At 42.4% G+C, this 20,124-nt stretch overlaps 2 protein-coding genes across 2 annotated transcripts in view; one reads left to right on the forward strand and one right to left on the reverse strand.

Annotated features, from left to right (window-relative positions):
- Positions 1 to 20,124, forward strand: part of pcxb (pyruvate carboxylase b) — a 285,890-nt gene that overhangs the window by 154,967 nt on the left and 110,799 nt on the right. The window lies entirely within an intron of this gene.
- LOC138631810 (leucine-rich repeat and fibronectin type-III domain-containing protein 4) overlaps positions 8,714 to 20,124 on the reverse strand; it is a 42,426-nt gene continuing 31,015 nt past the window's right edge. The window contains exon 8 of the mRNA XM_069717005.1: positions 8,714 to 12,201. Coding sequence (XP_069573106.1) covers positions 10,866 to 12,201 — 1,336 coding nt within the window. The 3' untranslated portion in view covers positions 8,714 to 10,865. The remainder of the gene's footprint in view (positions 12,202 to 20,124) is intronic.

Raw genomic sequence — 20,124 nt, forward strand, 5'->3', positions numbered from 1 at the left:
CAAGCAGCAGATATTATAAATACAGCGCTCACCTCGAGAGACAATGACAGCCTACTGTCAGTTGATAAGGTGCTAAAATCTATTTTCACTTTTCTTTTTCTTTTAAAGGGATAACAAAAAGGCATTTGCTCTTTTTTTTTTTTTTTTTTTTTTACAAAGCCTACCCCATACATTTGCAAAGTTGCATTACTGTATTGTAGTGTCTTGTTTAGTTTGTTTTCCAATGTATAAAGCAGGACATCTAGACTCCCTTTATTTTTTTAAAAGTTTTATTCATACTTTAACCAGCACAGTTCTTTATAAAGCAAATAGAAAATTGAAGAAATTTGATTTGTTGCGACAATATGCTGTGCTGTTGCTTCTCTGTTGTAACCTTTTCATATATCACACTCAAACGCAGTGTTTCCCTCCATATACAGACATATTCCCTCCATGTGTTTCCAGCTGCAGACTCTTTCTTTCACTTCCATTTCTTTCCAAATGAAACTACAGATTCAGAAGACAATGCGCTGAGGTTTGATATCCATCAGCAGTAAAACACTAAATATTTCAAATAATCTCCCACAGTATTTGGCTTTCAGGCATGGGTAGATAAGGAACAAGGTTAAATTGCTGCACCGGTTGGTGCTGTCAACTGCAGAGCTTAAGGACTCTCTCAGCAGTTGTCCTCACTTATGGTTCAGCTGAGACTCCCAGTGGCTGTGAAGCTGTTTTAAACCAAATTCACTCATTAAAATGCCTTTATGTCGTGAGCATCTTTGGCTTGGTTCGGGCCAGGAGCAACGTAACCACACCAACATTTGGCTCATATTCAAAGTTATTCTAATGTTAATATTTTGCTTCTAAATTTTGTAGTATGACAATCAGTTGTGTCTCACCACTTTTTGGTTAATAGGTAGTGTTAGTTCAGACATGGCAGTAGATTGTGTGTGTGTGTGTGTGTGTGTGTGTGTGTGTGTGTGTGTGTGTGTGTGTGTGTGTGTGTGTGTGTGTGTGTGTGTGTGTGTGTGTGTGTGTGTGTGTGTGTGTGTGTGTGTGTGTGTGTGTGTGTGTGTGTGTGTGTGTGTGTGTGTGTGTGTGTGTGTGTGTGTGTGTGTGTGTGTGTGTGTGTGTGTGTGTGTGTGTGTGTGTGTGTGTGTGTGTGTGTGTGTGTGTGTGTGTGTGTGTGTGTGTGTGTGTGTGTGTGTGTGTGTGTGTGTGTGTGTGTGTGTGTGTGTGTGTGTGTGTGTGTGTGTTGGTGTTTTTTTTTTTTCCGCCTCGTAACTGAGAGCCTTTCTGGACTCTACACGTCCCATTCCTTGTTCTTGTATCCAGTGTTGCTTGGTTTCTAGAAAACAGCCAGAAATCCTCAAAGATAATTCCCTGCTGTATCCGTCTCCCTTTTTGTACCACTGCCTCTCACACATGTACATCCACCACGTTCTCCTACTGTCAGCGTCTCGGAAAAGAAACCGCAGAACGTCTCAAGATGAGAAGGGTTACAAAATTTCACTGCCTCCTTCTGATCATGAGTCTGGAGGGAGCCTTTGGGGATGATGAGTGGGAGGAGTAGGTGGTAGCATCGCCACATGGAGGACAAAAAGAGAGAATGAAGAGTGAAAAATGATGAAAAGAGGGCAGGAAGCTCCCATTTCATTCCTTGTTCTGGGGGAAAAAAAGTGAAGAGGAGATGGGCAGTGGGTGGGATGTTCAGAGAGGTAATGATGAGCTGCAGGGACCCCGTGGCGAAGTAAGAAAAGGGAGGGAGGAGGCAAAATCCCAGCTGGGACAACATGTGAGAAGAGGAGAGATGTCAAGGATAAAAGAGAGCACACTGAAAGGAAATGCGGAGAGTGGAAGGAATGAGTGATGGAGAGTTGTTGGGGTTAACAGGAAAACCATTGTGGAGAAGTGGAGAATGAAAGTTGCTCATGAGTTTAAGAGATGTCAGTGAAGTGCTGTGCCCTCCATTGTAGCAGAAGACACAAGTCAAACAACAGAAGTTGGCAGAGGTGAAAAAAAATCGAAGGAGGGAGAAAGAGGAAACAACTGCAAACAATCAGAAACATAGCGAGCAGGTTCTGAAAGAGAGAAATAGGAGAGGGAACAGAGGTTGGATAAACGGCAAGACTGAGACGGGTTGAAAGTAGTGACCAAAAAAGGCTAATGTATCTGAGCTGAGGACAGGAAAGAGAGACAAGGAGCTGTGAAGGGAATAAAACTGGAGAGAATTCAAAAAACAGGTCCGAAATGTTTTTCAGACATTGGTTTATGAAAGAAATTAATTACTGGAAAGAAAAATCTCCATACTTTGCCATCGTTCTTATTTTTCCCAAAATGTGGTCATTCAAATTATAGAATTATAGATGTAAAGAAAAGAGAGAAAATCCTTCATTTGAATCCCAAAACATGATCTTGTTTCTACTCAACATGTAAAATGATGTCATTAATTAGGCCTGCAGTCTTTAAAGCTGCGTGTAAACCACATGGTGCAATTAACTGCGACAAACAATGATGATGGCAATATTGACAAGTCGTCAAGCTTGAGCAGTGCAGGGAAAACCGCAACCAGTCAGGAAGAGCCGGTTTGATTTGAATATAGAAAACCAAAACATTTGTTGGCTGAGGACTTAAAGATGTTGTTGCGTCTCCTCAGACATGAAATTAAGAAGCTCTGTGAATCTACAGTTGAAAAGTTTTTTTTTTATTAAATTTTGTCCTAAAACTGTAGCGATGGCGGTATCAAGGTCATTAGAGTCTAATTTAAGCATGTACCATTTTATATAAAGCTCTTTATTAACTGTTTTATGACCTATATTTTAAAAGAAGTCATTCAAGCTCCACTCCACTTGTTCTATTGCTGACTGATCAAATATTCTCATTATAAAACATGTGTAAGGTGTGCAGGAACAAACAGACTTTTCACCTCCTTTAGCTCATTGTTTTGGTTTGTTTTTCTGGCCCATAAACTACTTGCAGCCTAATTTCCAGCTTCTCCAGGCAAATCTTTTTTTTTTTTTTTTTTTTTAGCAAAAAGTTTGTCATCTTACAAAGCTACACATTTCCCTCAGGACTTGGGTGAGAGGGGGGAACTTGGGACTTGCATTCATCAGGTGGACACAAACACAACTCCAAATGAATACTAATGCAGCCCTGTGTCTGCTGAATGTGTAAATACAGGACTGTTTGCCAATGCATTCACTGTAACACCAGAGTATGTCAGTTTTGTTTTCAGCTTGTTCCATTGCCTGAAGAACAATTAATGCGGCTTTAAATTGGATTTCAGTGTGTTCGTTTGAATGGTGACAATGATTAAAGATTCACTTGTGTTAATGTTTAATGAATGAGGCACAACGTTTTATGTCAACCCACTTTAACAAATAGAATTCTTTTTTTTCTTTTTTTTTTGTACTGCTCCCTGAGCCAGTCCGTTCAGCTGTGTGAGAGACAGATCACATCATGTAATTGGTAAAACATTTATTGACACTGCGATGGCCAGAGGTCCCAGTCCTCGTGTCGCTCAAATGCCAGGTTAGAAGGGTAAGGTGACACCGGTACTGCTGGAGGGTGTCTGACGGTCATAATGGTGCAGGGCACATCAGATAAAAGCCTCCTGCAGTAGTTTATGTTCTGTTCCTAGATTTATGGTTTTTTTTCCCAGTGAGAGGACAAAAAAATATAGCTTCGATGTAAGCTGGTCTGAAGAAAGAGGAATCGTGTGGTCACCTTTTAGCAGGAGAAAATCAGTGTCACTCTATAAAACGTTTTAGAGGCTCAATGAGGAAGAGGGTGAAGAGAGACAAAATGTGTGTGAATGACAGCGGGAGAGCAGGGCAGCGATGGAGTTGAGACAGCAGCTGAATGGAGGAGATCTCAGTGTTTTAGGATTTATGGAGTTTTAATCATTTCCATACGTTTTAAAGGTTTTCAATGTAAGAAAAATATTTTTATAATTCTGTACTAATTCCTGTAAGACTGGCTTTTTGGTGTCTGTTATTTAGCATTTCATCTACGTATGCACATAGTGGAACCAATACCAAAAAGTAAAATCCAGAGCAAATAGCACAAACTTCTTCATGCAGCATTTAAGAGTTAGAAAGTGGAATTTAAGAAGTAAAGGAAAAATAATGGGGAAGGACGGAGAAAATTAACCAGACGAAGAAAATGGAGGGGGACAAGGACAGAGGGGCACAGAGGAAATGCCACAATATATTTAGATGAAGTAATGGAAACAGATTAAACATTAAAGTATGTGAGCGGGTATGTGTTGCAGTAGCTAAAAGTACGAGAGGGAGAATATTTTCTTACAGTCAGGAGCAGATAATAAATGAAAGGTCGGTAAAGAGAACTGGCAAAACAATAAGAGCTCCAAGCGGAGGAGGTGCATGAGAGCAGGGACGGCAGAGAGAAGTGGAGATTAGCAGCGAATGCAATGAACAAAGGATTGAATGAGAAGTCAGTAGAGGTGAAGGAGAGCAAATTAGATAGAGGGCTAAATTAAAGATTGTGGAGAGGCAGTGTGAGAGGAAGGCAGAGATAGGGAAAGAGAGGAAGTCATGCATGAAGGTAACGCCTTGCAGGAGCCTCAGTCTTATATCATTTTTGTTCCTCTCTAGTTTGAACACTGCTTCGGCTCCTTTTGTCTTTCCTCTTTGTCTCTCCTGCCATCTCGTTTTCTCTTTCATCTCCTCTCGCTTGTTCTTTTAAGGTGCCCTGTGTAGCATGTCAATGGCAAATGAACTCCTGCTTTAATTAAACGCACTCTAACTGAGTCTGTCTGTCTCTCCAGTGTTGATGTTTCTGTAGATTCTGCTTATTTCCAGTAACCTTTTACACCATTTGGATGCCTGCTCAGGTGTCTGTCAGCAGTTCCAGTAAAACAAAAACCAAAAGATCAAGAAAGAATTCTGCTTCTCTGTAGCTTTTATTTGTTACTAACTAGGCTAAATTATTATTTTCCCTCTCCTGCTGCTGAACTACATCACTTCGCCTCTCTACTTCCCCCTTCAACCGCTGCCTTTACTTCTCTTCCCTCCTTTCCTCGCTCCTCTATCTTTAATCAATCATTTTATCTATCTCACTTTCTGCAGCCCCCCCACCAACTCTTCCTCTGTCACCGACGGTGCTGAGCTGACGTGTCGGGAAGTTAAACAAGGATTTGCTCACAACGTATACGTTAGAAGTGTGGGAGAAATGCCTGCTAATGCCTTTACTTCCACTGATTTGATCTATGCAGATCAAATGTTTGCAATCCTTTGAATTAGTGCATGAATATCCACACAGCGTCCCGTCAGATGTGATAGTAAGGTGATATTTATGAGAGCATTGTGTAGCCATCAACCTTCATCACAAACTCTCCAGACAATCTGTATTTATCATCCAGGCCTCGTTTCCCCTGATCCTTGTTAGCCATAATTGCAAAACAGAGAAAAATCATTAAAAACAAGACAGAAACAGTGATTAGTGTCTCTGGTTATGGAATATATATGTTGAATGTTTCGGCGAGCATTTTAATTTTCGGTATTAAAAAAAACCAGCGTAGTTAAAAACAGTAAAATGACCCTGGATAATTTACTGTAAATTTACTGAAAAAGATGTTCTGCCAATTTACCGTAAAATTGAATTACACTCAAAAATGTAATTTCACTGAAGTTGTTTTCTTTTCATAACACAATCAGGCAAATAAAAACAATGCTTTGCCTTTGTTTATGATCTATTACTGCTAATTAAGCTCACAATCTCACTGCTTCACATTCACCACATCAGTTCAAGTGACTAATTGGGTGTGAAGCGCCTTGTGATTTCTGCTGCCACCCCGTCTTTGGAGGGTTACAGTTGTTCTCAACACATTGTGAGTTTATCCAATAAATGAATTATGACTTAAGTCTTTATATTCTTTGGTGAAGACAAAATATCTCAGTAGACATGTGCTTTCTCTGCTCTTAACATCTGTCAGCTACAGCTCACTATTGTACATGCAATTTTTATTGTGTTGTCAGAAGTTTGATTTTCTAGGATAACAACAACAAAAAAATCCTCCCGAAAATAAGAAAACCACATCAATATTAATTAACCCAATATTCATCAGAATCTCCTCTTGGTCTGGAACATCAGCGAATTTAATGTGACAGATTAAATTACATCCTCTTTTTTTATTTTTTTATTGTATATGCCCATAAATTAAATAATTCCCACACATGTCCTTTACTGATCATTTCTTTTACAACATAATTTATTTATCACTTGTAATACGTTGATTTGTGTCACTGCAAGTTACAAAGTCTGCACTCATTAAGTCAGTTTGATTCCTGGCTGAGTTACAGAGGGTTGAGCCATGATTTAAAGGAACTCTGGGAACTTTTGAGGTTCCGCTGAGCTGTTTATTGTACTGCTTTAAGGACTTTATTCCAAGTGTTTGGCTAATAATTTCAGGCCATACACTGGTGACACATCTGCATAGTTGCCATGGAAACATCAAGGCTGATAATCATAATTTTCTGTGATGATATCAGCAGTTTTGACTGGAGCGCAGAGCTGGTTGCACAGATTTGTTTACTGTGTTTCTTCTATCAGGGCACCGTTAGCGTGTTGCACAACTGGTCCAACTGGTTTGTAGCTCAAGAGGTGCCGAGTCCTGATGTCATCCTGAGTCAGCATTTACTCGGCATACTGCAGGGAGATGCATCATACCTTGATCATAACTGCAAATGTCAGAGGAAGTTTGGCTACGGGCAGACCTGGCCTTTCAAGACGCACACATGCAGCCAGAACACATACGCACGGAAGCACGCAAACACCACTTCCACAAGGTTACCTTGCAGTGCAAACAAATGCATACGTGCGAGTGTGTGTGAAAAGATGATCTCTTGTGTAGCCGTGGATGTGTGTGTTTGCACGTTACTCAGCATTTTTTTTTGTAATTAGTCAAATTGGGCCAGGATTTCGCCTCGGGCAAAGAAAGCAGAGGGAGGGATGGTGTTCTGCACTGTGTTGTTCTTGCCCGTCACACGTAAGTGCACTCATACACACACACACACACACACACACACACACACACACACACACACACACACACACACACACACACACACACACACACACACACACACACCAATTACCAAGTCATATTTGATCCCTTTGTGGTGAAAACATCTGGTAATAAATGAAAATATTAACATGACAAAACTATCAACACACACACACACACACACACACACACACACACACACACACACACACACACACACACACACACACACACACACACACACACACACAGACACGTGCAAAAACATACACTGAAAAGCTAAACACAATGACCTACCCTTCGCCTTTGCTTTTCTCTCCCTCTTTCCCCTTGCTCATCATCTATTTGTCTATCTCGAGGTGCGTCAGCAATCTCACATTCCCCCCTCTCTGTCTCTCTCCACGCCTTTCACACTCTCCATCTCGGGCATTTAGCAGTGTCTGCAAAGGGCTTAATAGAAAGTGAAAACATACAAGAGGATGGGGTTGAAACACAAAATGAGAGAGAGGAAAGTAAAAAAAAAACAAAAAAAACCTCCTCTCTCCACATCTTTGTCTTAGTCTGTCTTTTTTTTTTTTTGAACAGATGTGAAGCTTTATTTGACATAAGCCCTATTTGTGATAGCTTATCAAATTACTCTGCTGTCCCAACTGAGAGTAAACACAGTTTGCAGCTCTGTGCTGCTTTCAGCTCTTTGTTTTGTTTCTGTGTCCCGTGCACGTCGCTGGTGAATCATTCTTGTTACATCCAACTGAGACAGGAATGAGAGGCAATCCCAGAAAATCTCTGGTGGGGATAATATTTCCTATACAGCCTCAGGAACCCTCAGAAATCACTAGTTGACGTAGCGAGGGAGATGGAGGTCTGGGCTACCTTCCCTTCTCCTGCTGCCACCATGACCTGGACAAAGTAAATGAATAAAGGAATTTTTCGTTAACGGTTATCTTTCCTACTCAATTCTATGTTTAATAGTTTAATTAACTTTTCTCAGTGGCAGCGTGCTGCCAGATCACATCCTGCTGCCAAATTAGTGTTAAAGTCAGCTGCAGGTAGCAGTGAGAGGGTTTTGTAATGTTTTGCATAAAACTGTCTGAAACCAGCAGCTATGGCTGATGATAACAAAGTATCAGAATTGTGATCCATTAGTCTGACAGCTTTTATCGCCTGTCTGTTGTCACTTCAGCTCTCCTTCCTTTTCAGTGTCATATCACATCTGTTCTTTTGAATCTTTTGTTGACTTGTACCTTTATTTTTTCTTCTCTCCAAATGCATTTCTACCTGCTCCCAAAACTATTGATCTCCCTCCTTTGAGATGTTTTTCTCTGCAGTTTTACTCTGTCTTCTTCTTCAAAAAAAAATTACCTCAAGAAGAGTTACTTCACCCTTATCTTCTAATCAGCTCCACTGACTGACAAGTAAACAACTTCATTTTCACCCACCAGACGTGCATGCACTGAAGCTTCTTTGACTCGAAAAGTTGTCTTGAGCTCAAAACGTTTTCATCAGGACTAAATCATTCTCGCATTTCTCCCCAAATTGAAACCAAACCAGAGCACTTGATGTTTTTATCCATCTTGTGCCCTGAATTACTTCCTGATTCACCACACTGCACAGGTACAAATTGTGTTGTAAATTCTTCTCACAAAATGTAATTCATAAACACAAACATGACACACAACTTACTCCCTGTTAATGAGTCAGTCTCTGTTCCATACATGTAATTTTTATTATTAATATCAAGTCCAGAGAACAATATTGACTTTGGCAAAATTAAATAAAAACAGAAAGGAAACAACATTAATGGTTAAAATTCATTACTATTAATGTAATTGGCTCTGTTTTATAGGCATCTGTTTGTGTGTGTGTGTGTGTCTCGTGTTTTGGGATGTGTGTGCTTGCCAGGTTGTGTGTTTGGTGCTGTGTGCTTATTCAGTGTGATATATATATTTTTTTCTGCCTGGTTATAATCAACATTTTCTGTTCTAATCATGATTTTTTTTTTTTTTGTCTAAAACAAAAAATCACACATTTCATATTTTGCATTTGATCCTAACATCATTCCCCAGAAAACTTTGAAAAAACAGAAACACATGGTGCGACAAGTAACATTATTTTATATATTTACTTTCAAGTTTTCTCTTATTTTTTTCTCTTTGATAGAAGTTTTGTAGAGTCTCTGTGGTCTGTGCCGGTGGAGTCTTTCAAACAAAGAGTTTATATCATTAGTGGCTTCCTTAATGGTTCTGTCCTTGGTTTTTTTTTGTTTTGTTTTTTTACTGCTTCCTTTCTGCAAACATTCACAGTTTGGATTGAACATGAACCCATGTGGCACAAAGGAGTCTGACGTCACACAAAAATGAAGTTTGATCCCCCTTTTCCCGCTTTCTGACCATGCTACGTTGCTGAAAATAGCGATTTATACTAGCTGTCGTGGAAAAGTATTTAAACATTTCACTCTTACTTCAATTGTGGGTGGAGCTTAACACCACCTCTAATCTTAACATTTTTAGATGTATTCTTTTTACAGCATGTCCAGAAAGCACTAAACATTTTCAAACATGAATGGAGTCTGGTTGATTGGATTGCCCCTGACAAACAGTCATATACATGTGCGCACATAAATACACACACAGGCACGCGTACACATCCTGTCCTTGATCCATGAATGCATGCACACGTATGCATCCATCAGCATGATTCATTTATTTGGTCCATTATCATCTGACTGACATCCGGTATGATCTTGTCTCGTCTCAGAAGTGCACACGCTCATGTGTACCATCGCGCACTCCTGTCTCCTCCATTTTTGTAATCCATATTGACTCCATTGTAATCCCAATGTATTTCTTTTAATAATGTCTGTGCTGCGCTCGCTGGTCCCAGCTCGTATCGATTGATCATGTCCAATGCAGCCGGCTCTGTATTTATGCTCCTATAATCCGCAGGCACAGCGAGCCAAAATCATTGCCCAGACACAGAGGACACATAAAAGTCACATTCATTGCATTTTGGAAAAGAGTTTCAAAATGGCCACCAGTGTTGCAGTCAAAAGCCAAGCTAACAGAGCAGAGCTGTGCCATCCAAACCTTTTTCTCTGTTGTATTTTTGTCAGAGAAGAGTGTTTCTCTATTATTACCAGTTTTGTGTTTTGTTGTGATCCAGTATAAATCCTGGCGGAGGTGTGGGGGCTGGGACTCTGGAGAATTGAAGTGTTAGCAAAAGTCTGGTTCTATTAGTGTATAGGCTTTACTGAGATCCACGCCGACCTCGTGCCACTTCTCTCTGCTATATAACCTTTGTTCTGTTGCTCCATTGTTGTTTTCTTCTCTTTGATTACGTCTCTCCCTCTCTTTGTAATTGTATACCGCTCACTTTGTCTGTTCCCACAGTTCTCTGGATTTTTGAGTTTTGTTCTTGTGTTGCTACTTTATTTTCTACCTTGTATCAGTTCATTTTTGATGGAGCGGCTCAGCTTTGAGAATTTATCCATTTTTCACATCTCTTCCCCCACTTATATTTCTGTCCCAACACTCTTCACGACACGAACAGAGCCTCTTGGAAATCTTCACCTCGCTTCCAGGTGCTCTTTCCCCTCTCCTCTCTATTCTTCCTGGACTTCTTGCAGAGCAAATCAAGGAGCTGCATAAGTGAGACTCCTGTCCCTCCCTCTGAATTCACAACCCTTCCTTCCTCATCTATAGTTGCTATAGATGAGTTTCCTCATCTTTGCTTTTCTGCTCCCTCAATTTCTCCTCAGACTCTACCTCTTTGGCCTTCTCAAATCAACATCCCATTCAAACTGTCCTCTCACAGAACCCTTTATCCCTCTTAACTTTTTTATTTATTTATTCCACAGCCCCTATACAACACTTTCCTCCAGTTCTTCAGGCCTCCTGTCTTCCTTTCCTTTCTCTCTACCTCTGTCTTTTACATAGCTCACTTTCCCGGTAGTGATCCCAGTGTTAGAGTTGGAGTTGGTGGTGTTGTAAGCATGGAGGTATCCCCGTTGGAAATCGCGGCGAGCCCCAAAGCCCGCTCCGTTTTCGCCCTCGTCGCTGGTTGTTGAAGACGCCGTGCTTGTCGTCGAGGCGCACTGCACCAACATACCATGAAGCGACTGGCTCCGCCTTGTCCAGATTACACTGAGTCGCTTGGCGTAACTGACAGCACCATAACGCCTTGCGACAGAGGCTGCGGCATCTGTCGCAAGGGCGACCGAAGAGCCCATGTCCAGTGAGTGCCGCCGTTTGCTTACGGTCCCACAGGCAGAGCTTAGAGGAGATATGGGGCTCTGATAAGCCTGTGAGGAGTTCCATCTGTCCCTACCTCGGGGTGTGATTCTCCAGTCCAACAGCTCCGAGTCTCTTAGGGGAGCAGCCAGAGAGAAACTAGCTCGATTGGTCAGTTCTCGCTCCAGACGAGGTTGTGGGCGATCCCTGGAACGTGACTGACGGGGCAGGGTGGAGGGAGGAGAAGGGGAGTAGTAGAGGGGAGTTCTGTCACTTTCCGGGGTATACGGCGGTGCTCTATCCAGCTTCCGCTGCCTCACCACCAACGCCATCTCACTTCCTGCCCCTGTTGTTGTGGAAACGACCCCCCCAGCTGAAAGAAACTGCTCCAGGTTGACTTTAGGCTTCTGCCTGGGCTTTGGTGGTAGTTTAGGTGGCAGAGAAGAAGCAGAGTCGGCCACTTCTTTCTCCTTTCCCGTGTCCTTCTCTTTCTCCTTCTCCCCTCCTCTCTTGGAGGGCAGACCGTTGGGAAGGACCACCATCATCATGTCTCCGGAGCCATTTGACTGGTAGCACCCGCTACTGTTTCCTCCTTTGTCCCCGCCACCTACACCTCCACCCTGACAGCAGGCCCCGCCTCCTGCCTCAGTGTTGCCGTTGTGACATATCATGTGGTCGCCATGGTTGCAAACACGGTGGCGAACCATGAGCGCCACGGTAAACACAAGTAGGGTGACCACAACAACACCGCCGACCAGTATGGTGAGTGTCCCGCCCAGAAAGTGGGCCTGGAGAGAGCGGCATGCTGGGTAAACATCCTTGGTGGAGAATGTCGTGCAGCCCAGGACTTTTGTTGCGGCCAATGACGTGATTGTGTCGTCAAAAATAGCCAACACACACAAGTTATAGTCCACACCGGAGACCAAGTTCTTCAGCAGGAAACGGTCGCTGGTCGATGGCAAGATTCTATGGAGAGATTCAGGAAAAGAGCAATGGTCAGTTAAATACAGCAGGCTGTGCACATACAGCTAAATGTACAATATATGCAGTAACCTCAAACCTAATAAGAATTTTCTGAACATTGTAAAAATGAAGGAGAAAGGGCTGAATGTTAGAAAAGAAGCAGAGGAAAAGGGGAAAATGAAGGGATGGCTGGATGAATACTGCAGTAAAGGGAGGTGGGGGGGGGGAAGGGAAAATGAGGCTATTGATGGAGAGCGTGCCGAGGGAACATGAAAAGAGAACTCTGTCTACTCATTTGGAGAGCCAGGGTGTGTATGTGTGCGTGATCGTACTTGAATCCCTACGAGAAGCAAACATTAAGCCATTTTGTTGAAGCTCACTTTTTTTTTTTTTTTTTTTTAAAGTGGCCATTTTAGGTGCAGCGATCAGGGCTATAAACACTGTAAACTTGACGGTTTTATTTCGAAGTATGTAGGAAATTAACATGTATTTTTGATTCATCACAAGCAATTGGAAGTGGGTTGCTGTGTGTGTGTGTGTCTGTAATGAGCGAGTGCTTGCGTGGGATAATAACGAGAGAAGCGCTTCGATTGTGTCCTCGTTCTGAGTGTTCGAGCAGTTTGAACTAACAAATGGGGGGGGGGGTGAACAATAGAGAGAGGGAAGAAAACCAGTGTAGAAAGGTGGTGACAAGAACGGGGGGGGGGGGGGGGGGGCAGGCCTTACGTAAGTTGCATGTGCTCGTCTCAGTGCGTGTGCGTGTTCACGGTTGTACGCTTGCATTTCTGACAGAGTGGAATAAATAGCTGGATGTATTTTTGTGTCAGCGGGTTTGTGTATGTGACATGCTCGGGTAAAGTGTGTGTGGGAGACTGTAGCACACCTCAAGTGTTTGTCGCTGATGGGTATGACTTTGCCCTCTGCTGATCCAACTCTCGTGTGTGGGCAACGTTTGTGTTGCTAACACTAATATTTAGCCGCCGATTCCAATCTTTCTCTCCCCTGCGTTTTTGCTGTCCAATTTCCTCTTTTTCTTTCCACACTACATTATACGGGCTTATTTGTATTGTATGTTCCCGACCATCTCGACTCCCCTCAGACTTGAGCTACATCCTATAAATGCCATCTAGGATGACTCAGACATCCAGGGAGCCACTGCGTCTTACTCTGTTTGTAAAGCATTTAAAATAAAGAGGTCAAGGACAACAGCAGTTCAGTCTACTTGTATTTTTGTTTGAAGGAGTATTGATCACTTATTTTCATCGCCTTCTCAAGGCTTAAAAGTTAACAACAATGGAATTTTCTCGACTAAGTGTGATTTTGAATTAAGCCTTTTTCTGCAAAAGAGAGCGAAGTAAGTTACACCTCTCGAACAAAACACATAGAGTGACGTGAATAGCAAGGACTGGCTCAGAAATGCCTTATAATTTCCAGCAGCTCAGTACGATTTTTAATAAGGAATTACAGTGTACTGTCTGACACTCCAGGTTGCAGTATAATCTGAGCAGACCTGCGGGACATTGCCATTAAAATCCTCCTCATCCAGCGGCCATTAGGTTGCTATAGATTCCTCTCTAACAGTCACAAATTTGCCAGTTAACTAGCCCTCCGCGCTGGTGCGAGGGGGACCATGTGTACGTTACCATGGCGATGGCTGATTATTTAGCTCAACATTGCAGTAATTCAAGTGAAAGCATCTCCTCTTGTAACATCCACACATTAAATACTCATGACCAATCAACTTTCATGGCCTCGTGCCCCAGAACATCACTCATCTCTTTCTTTTAAAGGAGCGAACACCAACACGAAAATTGTCTTTCCGGATCACAGCTAAAGCGTAACGATGAAACAATACAAGAAATAACACTGCGGATAGACAATGCATGTTAACAATTACATAGTCTAAGAAGACGACATGTGAAAGCCGAATAGCCATAAAGCCCCTGGGAATACTAGTATCCATCGAACTCTTTAAAGAGATTGATAGTTTGAATGTCTCTTAAAACTTTTGCCTTCACCCACTGAACTTTTAGTCTTTAAAGTGTCAGGAAGCTCTGTGAAATGATGGACACCAGCTATATTGGAAGGCCCAAAACATCACAGCAATGAGTGAAATTAAAACAGAAAGTAGCACGTTTTTTGAGGAAGTACATTTTATATTCCTACAGCAAAAAGAAAGGTACCTTTCTTACATTATACCAAATATCTCAGGAATGAAAACTCCAAATTGGGCAATCAGTCACCACACCAGAACATTGTGAATTGCTCCTGTGAAGTCCAGTAATAAAGACTGTGGGTGCTCAATCAGATTTCCAATGCGAAATATACAAGAAGCAGAGCTCTCAATGCCGCCACTGCATCAGTTTCTAAATAAAACGTCTTGGTTACATTATAGGCTTATTAAAAACCCTGAGAAATATTGTAGCAGTGTGAGTTCATCCACAGCCTTTATGCATGTAATTGCAAGAACCTGAAAGGCAGAAAGACTTGACCACCTCTGTGGCGAGTCGTGTACTCAAATTAGGTGCTGTTTCATAGCAACAAAGACCAAATACCTCTATTTAAACCTGTTTTCTCTTACTCTGTTTAATATTTATGCATACGTCCTTTCTGTTCCCACGTCGCTCCATGTCTCAGATTAAATATAACCAATATACCGTTGCACGTGTTACAGGATTCTGGAAAAGAAATTGTATGGCTGACATTGTATACAAGCAATATTTGTGCTGATTCCCGTTCCACCTCCTGATATGTGGTTGCATTATGAATTATCCTGCACCAAGTGAATTTCTATCTGTGTGGATTAACATAAAACAAGCGAATGCTTTTTGCAGTCTGTACAATGTGCGATTAACTGGGACATCAACGCTGTTCCATCGGTCCACCATTGTGCGACCGTGACTCACACATTCACACACCTTGAGTGAATCCTTCAACCTTTTTTTTTTTTTTACTAATCCTGCTATTCAACACCTCTTCCTTTATTCACTCTATTCTCCATCCCTCCTCCTATCCTTCTTTTCAGCTCTTTTTCCACTCCCTCAAATCTATCCTTGTTCTTGTTCTATCCATCTTTTATGAACAGATTTCCTTCCTTTTCGCTTATCAGTCGCTCCCTCTTAACTGTCCACATCCTCTGCCCTTTTCATTGCTTTGTAATCGCCCCATCCTTTTCCTTTCCTTTTAGCGAAATCTGCAGTGGTGCACACCTCTTTTGTTCCACGTTCAACTTCTTTCTCAACACATGACTTAACATTTTTAGTGAACTTTGTTCGTTTTGCCTTCTTTACCCACTCCGTGTTTCCACAGACAATCAGCTCACTGCAAATCCTTCATTGATTCTCACAGGGCTCCACCTGACCTCTCCCAGCCTCTCTCCTATTCACAGTTACTCTACTATGTCTCTATTAGCCACGGCAATAACCATGTACTATGATTTAGCATCCAAGGTCACTCCTCCTCTCCTCTTCTTCCTTCTCCTCTCCCTCATTTCCTTTTTAGGCACCTCTGCTCCTCCCTCGTCCTCTCCCCTCCTCTTTTTTCCTTTTCCCAGCCACCGCTCCATTTCCCCTCATCTTATATTACTCATCCCCCCGCCCCCCATCCCAACCACTGCTCTCCCTCCCTTGTGAGACTGTGAATCACTTCTCTAGTTGGTTGGTTTTTTTTTTGCTACGCTGTCAGTGACAGAAATAGGCAAGCAAATTCTCTAAAATATACATGGCAGACCCGGACACGTTCACAAGAGCATCCATCTTTGATACGCCAATTCTGTAGCACACACACACTGCATTATGCATTTTTGACCTTATTTAGCTATGTGGTGTGGGTACACATCGGAGACATGTGAAATGATATTCACATGACACCTCATTGCTCAATACGACGTATGTCCATGAATATAAAGTGCACCTCAGATAACTTGCCCTGCTGTTCTGAAATAAGACAGATTGATTAAACTGTTGTTTTTTTGAAGCGGCAGGGGTGTTATTGTTGTTAGCATTCTGGCATTTGCAGACTTGACCATTGTGCACCCTCTCCTAACATAACCAAAGAGTGTGTGTGTGTGTGTGTGTGTGTGTGTGTGTGTGTGTGTGTGTGTGTGTGTGTGTGTGTGTGTGTGTGTGTGTGTGTGTGTGTGTGTGTGTGTGTGCTTCTAATTACGGTTAAACCAGCAAAGGCACACACACACACACACACACACACACACACACACACACACACACACACACACACACACACACACACACACACACACAGATGCAGGAAGAAAGTGAAAGAGACAAGAGAGTGCTTTGTTCAAGCTGGTGACACAGAAACGAGTAATTATTAGTTCCCCACCGAGTAAAGGGAGAGAGAGAGGAAAAGAAAAGAGTGATAAAGGAGTGATACAACCCGGTGCACCCCCCCCCCCCCCCCTCCACACACACACACCCCATCCCCCTCTTCTCTCTTTGTCCTCTCTTCTTGTTCACATCACTGTCTTCCTCTTCTCTGCGTTATCAAGTCTGGTGGTCTGACACCAGACAAGATTGGGCACCGAGAGCAAGAGCCAGATGAGAGAGAAAGACAGACGAGAAGGAACAACAAAGCAATTATCTCCTCTTCTGGCTGACATCTGTACTGCTTTCATTTCCTTTTTTTTTTTTTTTTTTTTTTTCTCTCCTACTCCCAGGTGTCACGTCTTCTGTCCGTTTACCCTTTTCCTCCATTTTTGGTCTTGATTCGTTGGACTGTTTACTGTCTCATTGGCTGTCTCACTCAATCTTGTCTCTTCTCTTCTGTTTTCCTTGATCTGTCTTTCTGTCAATCTCCTCCTCCCACCCCTCCCCTCCAGATTTTGTTTCATCCCTCCTTCTGTCTTTTCGCTACCCTTAATCTGGCCTTCTCCTTCAACTCTCCCTCATTTGGCCTGATTTTCCCATGCCACCTGATTCAGTTTTTTTTTCTCTCTTTCTTTTTTTGTGTCCTCCTTCTCCTCCCCAATCCTCCAGTATTTGTCACTCCTCATTTTTTCCTCCTTTCTCTTCATTTTAATTTAAGCACCCAATCAACGGTGACATGAATCTCGCTGTCTGTCCGTCTCCTCCTACTTTACGACATCTCTCTGACCTAGTGTAATATAATGTGGCGTATGTATTGAGTGCTGACCCTTTCTGTGTCTTCCTTCCTTCTTATACCTCTGATGTCAGCTGACACGTGTTGACACAGTAGTTTAATACTATATATATATATACTATATATCATCCCATGGGGTACAACTGTCAACCTCTTATTGGCCCTCCCTTTCCTTTCCTTTCCTCTTCCCTTCCTTTCCTCCATCCCCTTTCTCCATCCTTTCAGCTATCTTGCTCTTTCCTCCTGCCTCCATCTTGCTCCATCTTTGTCTCTACATGCCTCCACCCTGCCACACTGTTATATCTCTCCTTGCATCCTTATCTAGCTCTGCCTCAGCAGATGCACTTATCTTGTTTCTTGTATGAGTCCTTGTATTGGTTACCGGGCTCATACCAGGCAAAAATAGGATGCTGCTATCAGTTTCCCCAGCAATATCATATTGTACAATACAAAGAGCCATATGTAACATGACAGAAACTGAAAGCATCTCAGGATGTTTGATTGTGCCAGTAGAGGGAAATGGTTTATACAGCATGCCACAAAGTTTGGTATATCCAACCTAATACCCTGTGTGTATATTTGTAAGTATACTGATAGTTCAGTTCAGTAGTTTGATACAAATATTAGTCAAACATGATGTATAATTAGTGCAGGAAATGAATGGTATTGCCATACACCTAATTTTCAGGTTCTATTTCTTCTTTCCATTCGCTCTCCTTTTGTGACTCATTAGCCATGTTCTTAACTGTCTACTTCCCAGCATGCTCCTTCCCTATGGCTGTCAAACTCCTCACCCTGTCCTTTTTAACAGTGCATCCCTTTTCTTAGACTCCACTTTCATTATTCTCATTATTTCTTAAACTCGCCGTGATTTCTCTCTCCAACTCCCCTCTCCTCTTTCTGTCCCTGTGATCGTTTTCGGTTCCCGTTAAATTCTGCGCCAAACCTGTCACTTCCACTTCCCCAGCAGGAAGGTTGATTCTGTTGCGACAGTCGTGAGAATTTGTCAAAGACCTCACATTCCTGCCGGATCACGAGAAGAACTATGGGTTCTGACACATACGTGTGCCATACAGATGCCCCCACTGACGTACCCTATCTATCTGTGATTAATATCTTATTTCCCAACAGCTTGCCAGAGGTTAAAAAAAGGTGCATGTAAACTTTAAAAAACACCAAAAGCATAATCGAAAACAACAGACTTCATCTTATATAATTCAGAGATATTAAATAATGTGTTAAACACACAGGGATTGGACTCAATGACACATATTGTGAAATGTAATGCATTTCCTATGAAGTAGTCCTGCATCCATTTATATTGCTGTGAAGCTCTGTGTTGTACATTATTTACTTCATGTCAGGTGGCTGTTTTGACTGGCAGAGACGTGATCATGCATCCCTGTTAAACCTTAGGCAACTCAAAACTGGATTTTGTGTTGTTGTGTATCCTGTATTTACATATGGTGGACAAAATGACAAGAAGAATTTTTCACTCTTTGTTTCATTGCAGCCATTTGCTAAAATCAAAAAAGTTCATTTTATTTCTCATTAATGTACACTCAGCACCCCATCTTGACAGAAAAAAACAGAAATGTAGAAATTTGTGCAAATTTATTAAAAAAGAAAAACTGAAATATCACATGGTCACAAGTATTCAGACCCTTTGCTGTGACACTCATATTTAACTCACATGCTGTCCATTTCTTCTGATCCTCCTTGAGATGGTTCTACTCCTTCATTGGAGTCCAGCTGTGTTTAATTAAACTAATTGGACTTGATTAGGAAAGGCACACACCTGTCTATATAAGACCTTACAGCTCACAGTGCATGTCAGAGCAAATGAGAATCATGAGGTCGAAGGAACTGTCCAAAGAGCTCAGAGACAGAATTGTGGCAAGGCACAGATCTGGCCAAGGTTACAAAATAATTTCTGCAGCACTCAAGGTTCCTAAGAGCACAGTGGCCTCCATAATCCTTAAATGGAAGAAGTTTGGGACGACCAGAACTCTTCCTAGACCTGGCCGTCCAGCCAAACTGAGCAATCGTGGGAGAAGAGCCTTGGTGAGAGAGGTCAAGAAGAACCCAAAGATCACTGTGGCTGAGCTCCAGAGATGCAGCAGGGAGATGGGAGAAAGTTCCACAAAGTCAACTCTCACTGCAGCCCTCCACCAGTCGGGGCTTTATGGCAGAGTGGCCCAACGGAAGCCCCTCCTCAGTGCAAGACATATGAAAGCCCGCATAGAGTTTGCCAAAAAACACATGAAGGACTCCCAGACTATGAGAAATAAGATTCTCTGGTCTGATGAGACCAAGATTGAACTTTTTGGCGTTAATTCTAAGCGGTATGTGTGGAGAAAACCAGGCACTGCTCATCACCTGCCCAATATAATCCCAACAGTGAAACATGGTGGTGACAGCATCATGCTATGTTTTTTTTTTTTCAGCTGCAGGGACAGGACGACTGGTTGCAATTGAAGGAAAGATGAATGCGGCCAAGTACAGAGATATCCTGGAAGAAAACCTCTTCCAGAGTGCTCTGGACCTCAGACTGGGCCAAAGGTTCACCTTCCAACAAGACAATGACCCGAAGCACACAGCTAAAATAACAAAGGAGTGGCTTCGGAACAACTCTGACCATTCTTGACTGGCCCAGCCAGAGCCCTGACCTAAACCCAATTGAGCATCTCTGGAGAGACCTGAAAATGGCTGTCCACCAACGTTCACCATCCAACCTGACGGAACTGGAGAGGATCTGCAAGGAAGAATGGCAGAGGATCCCCAAATCCAGGTGTGAAAAGCTTGTTG

Source organism: Brachyistius frenatus, unplaced genomic scaffold (assembly GCF_029030835.1).
Source record: "Brachyistius frenatus isolate BFR_SWC_R1_liver_20210118 unplaced genomic scaffold, ASM2903083v1 Contig_166, whole genome shotgun sequence".
Lineage (NCBI taxonomy): Eukaryota > Metazoa > Chordata > Actinopteri > Embiotocidae > Brachyistius > Brachyistius frenatus.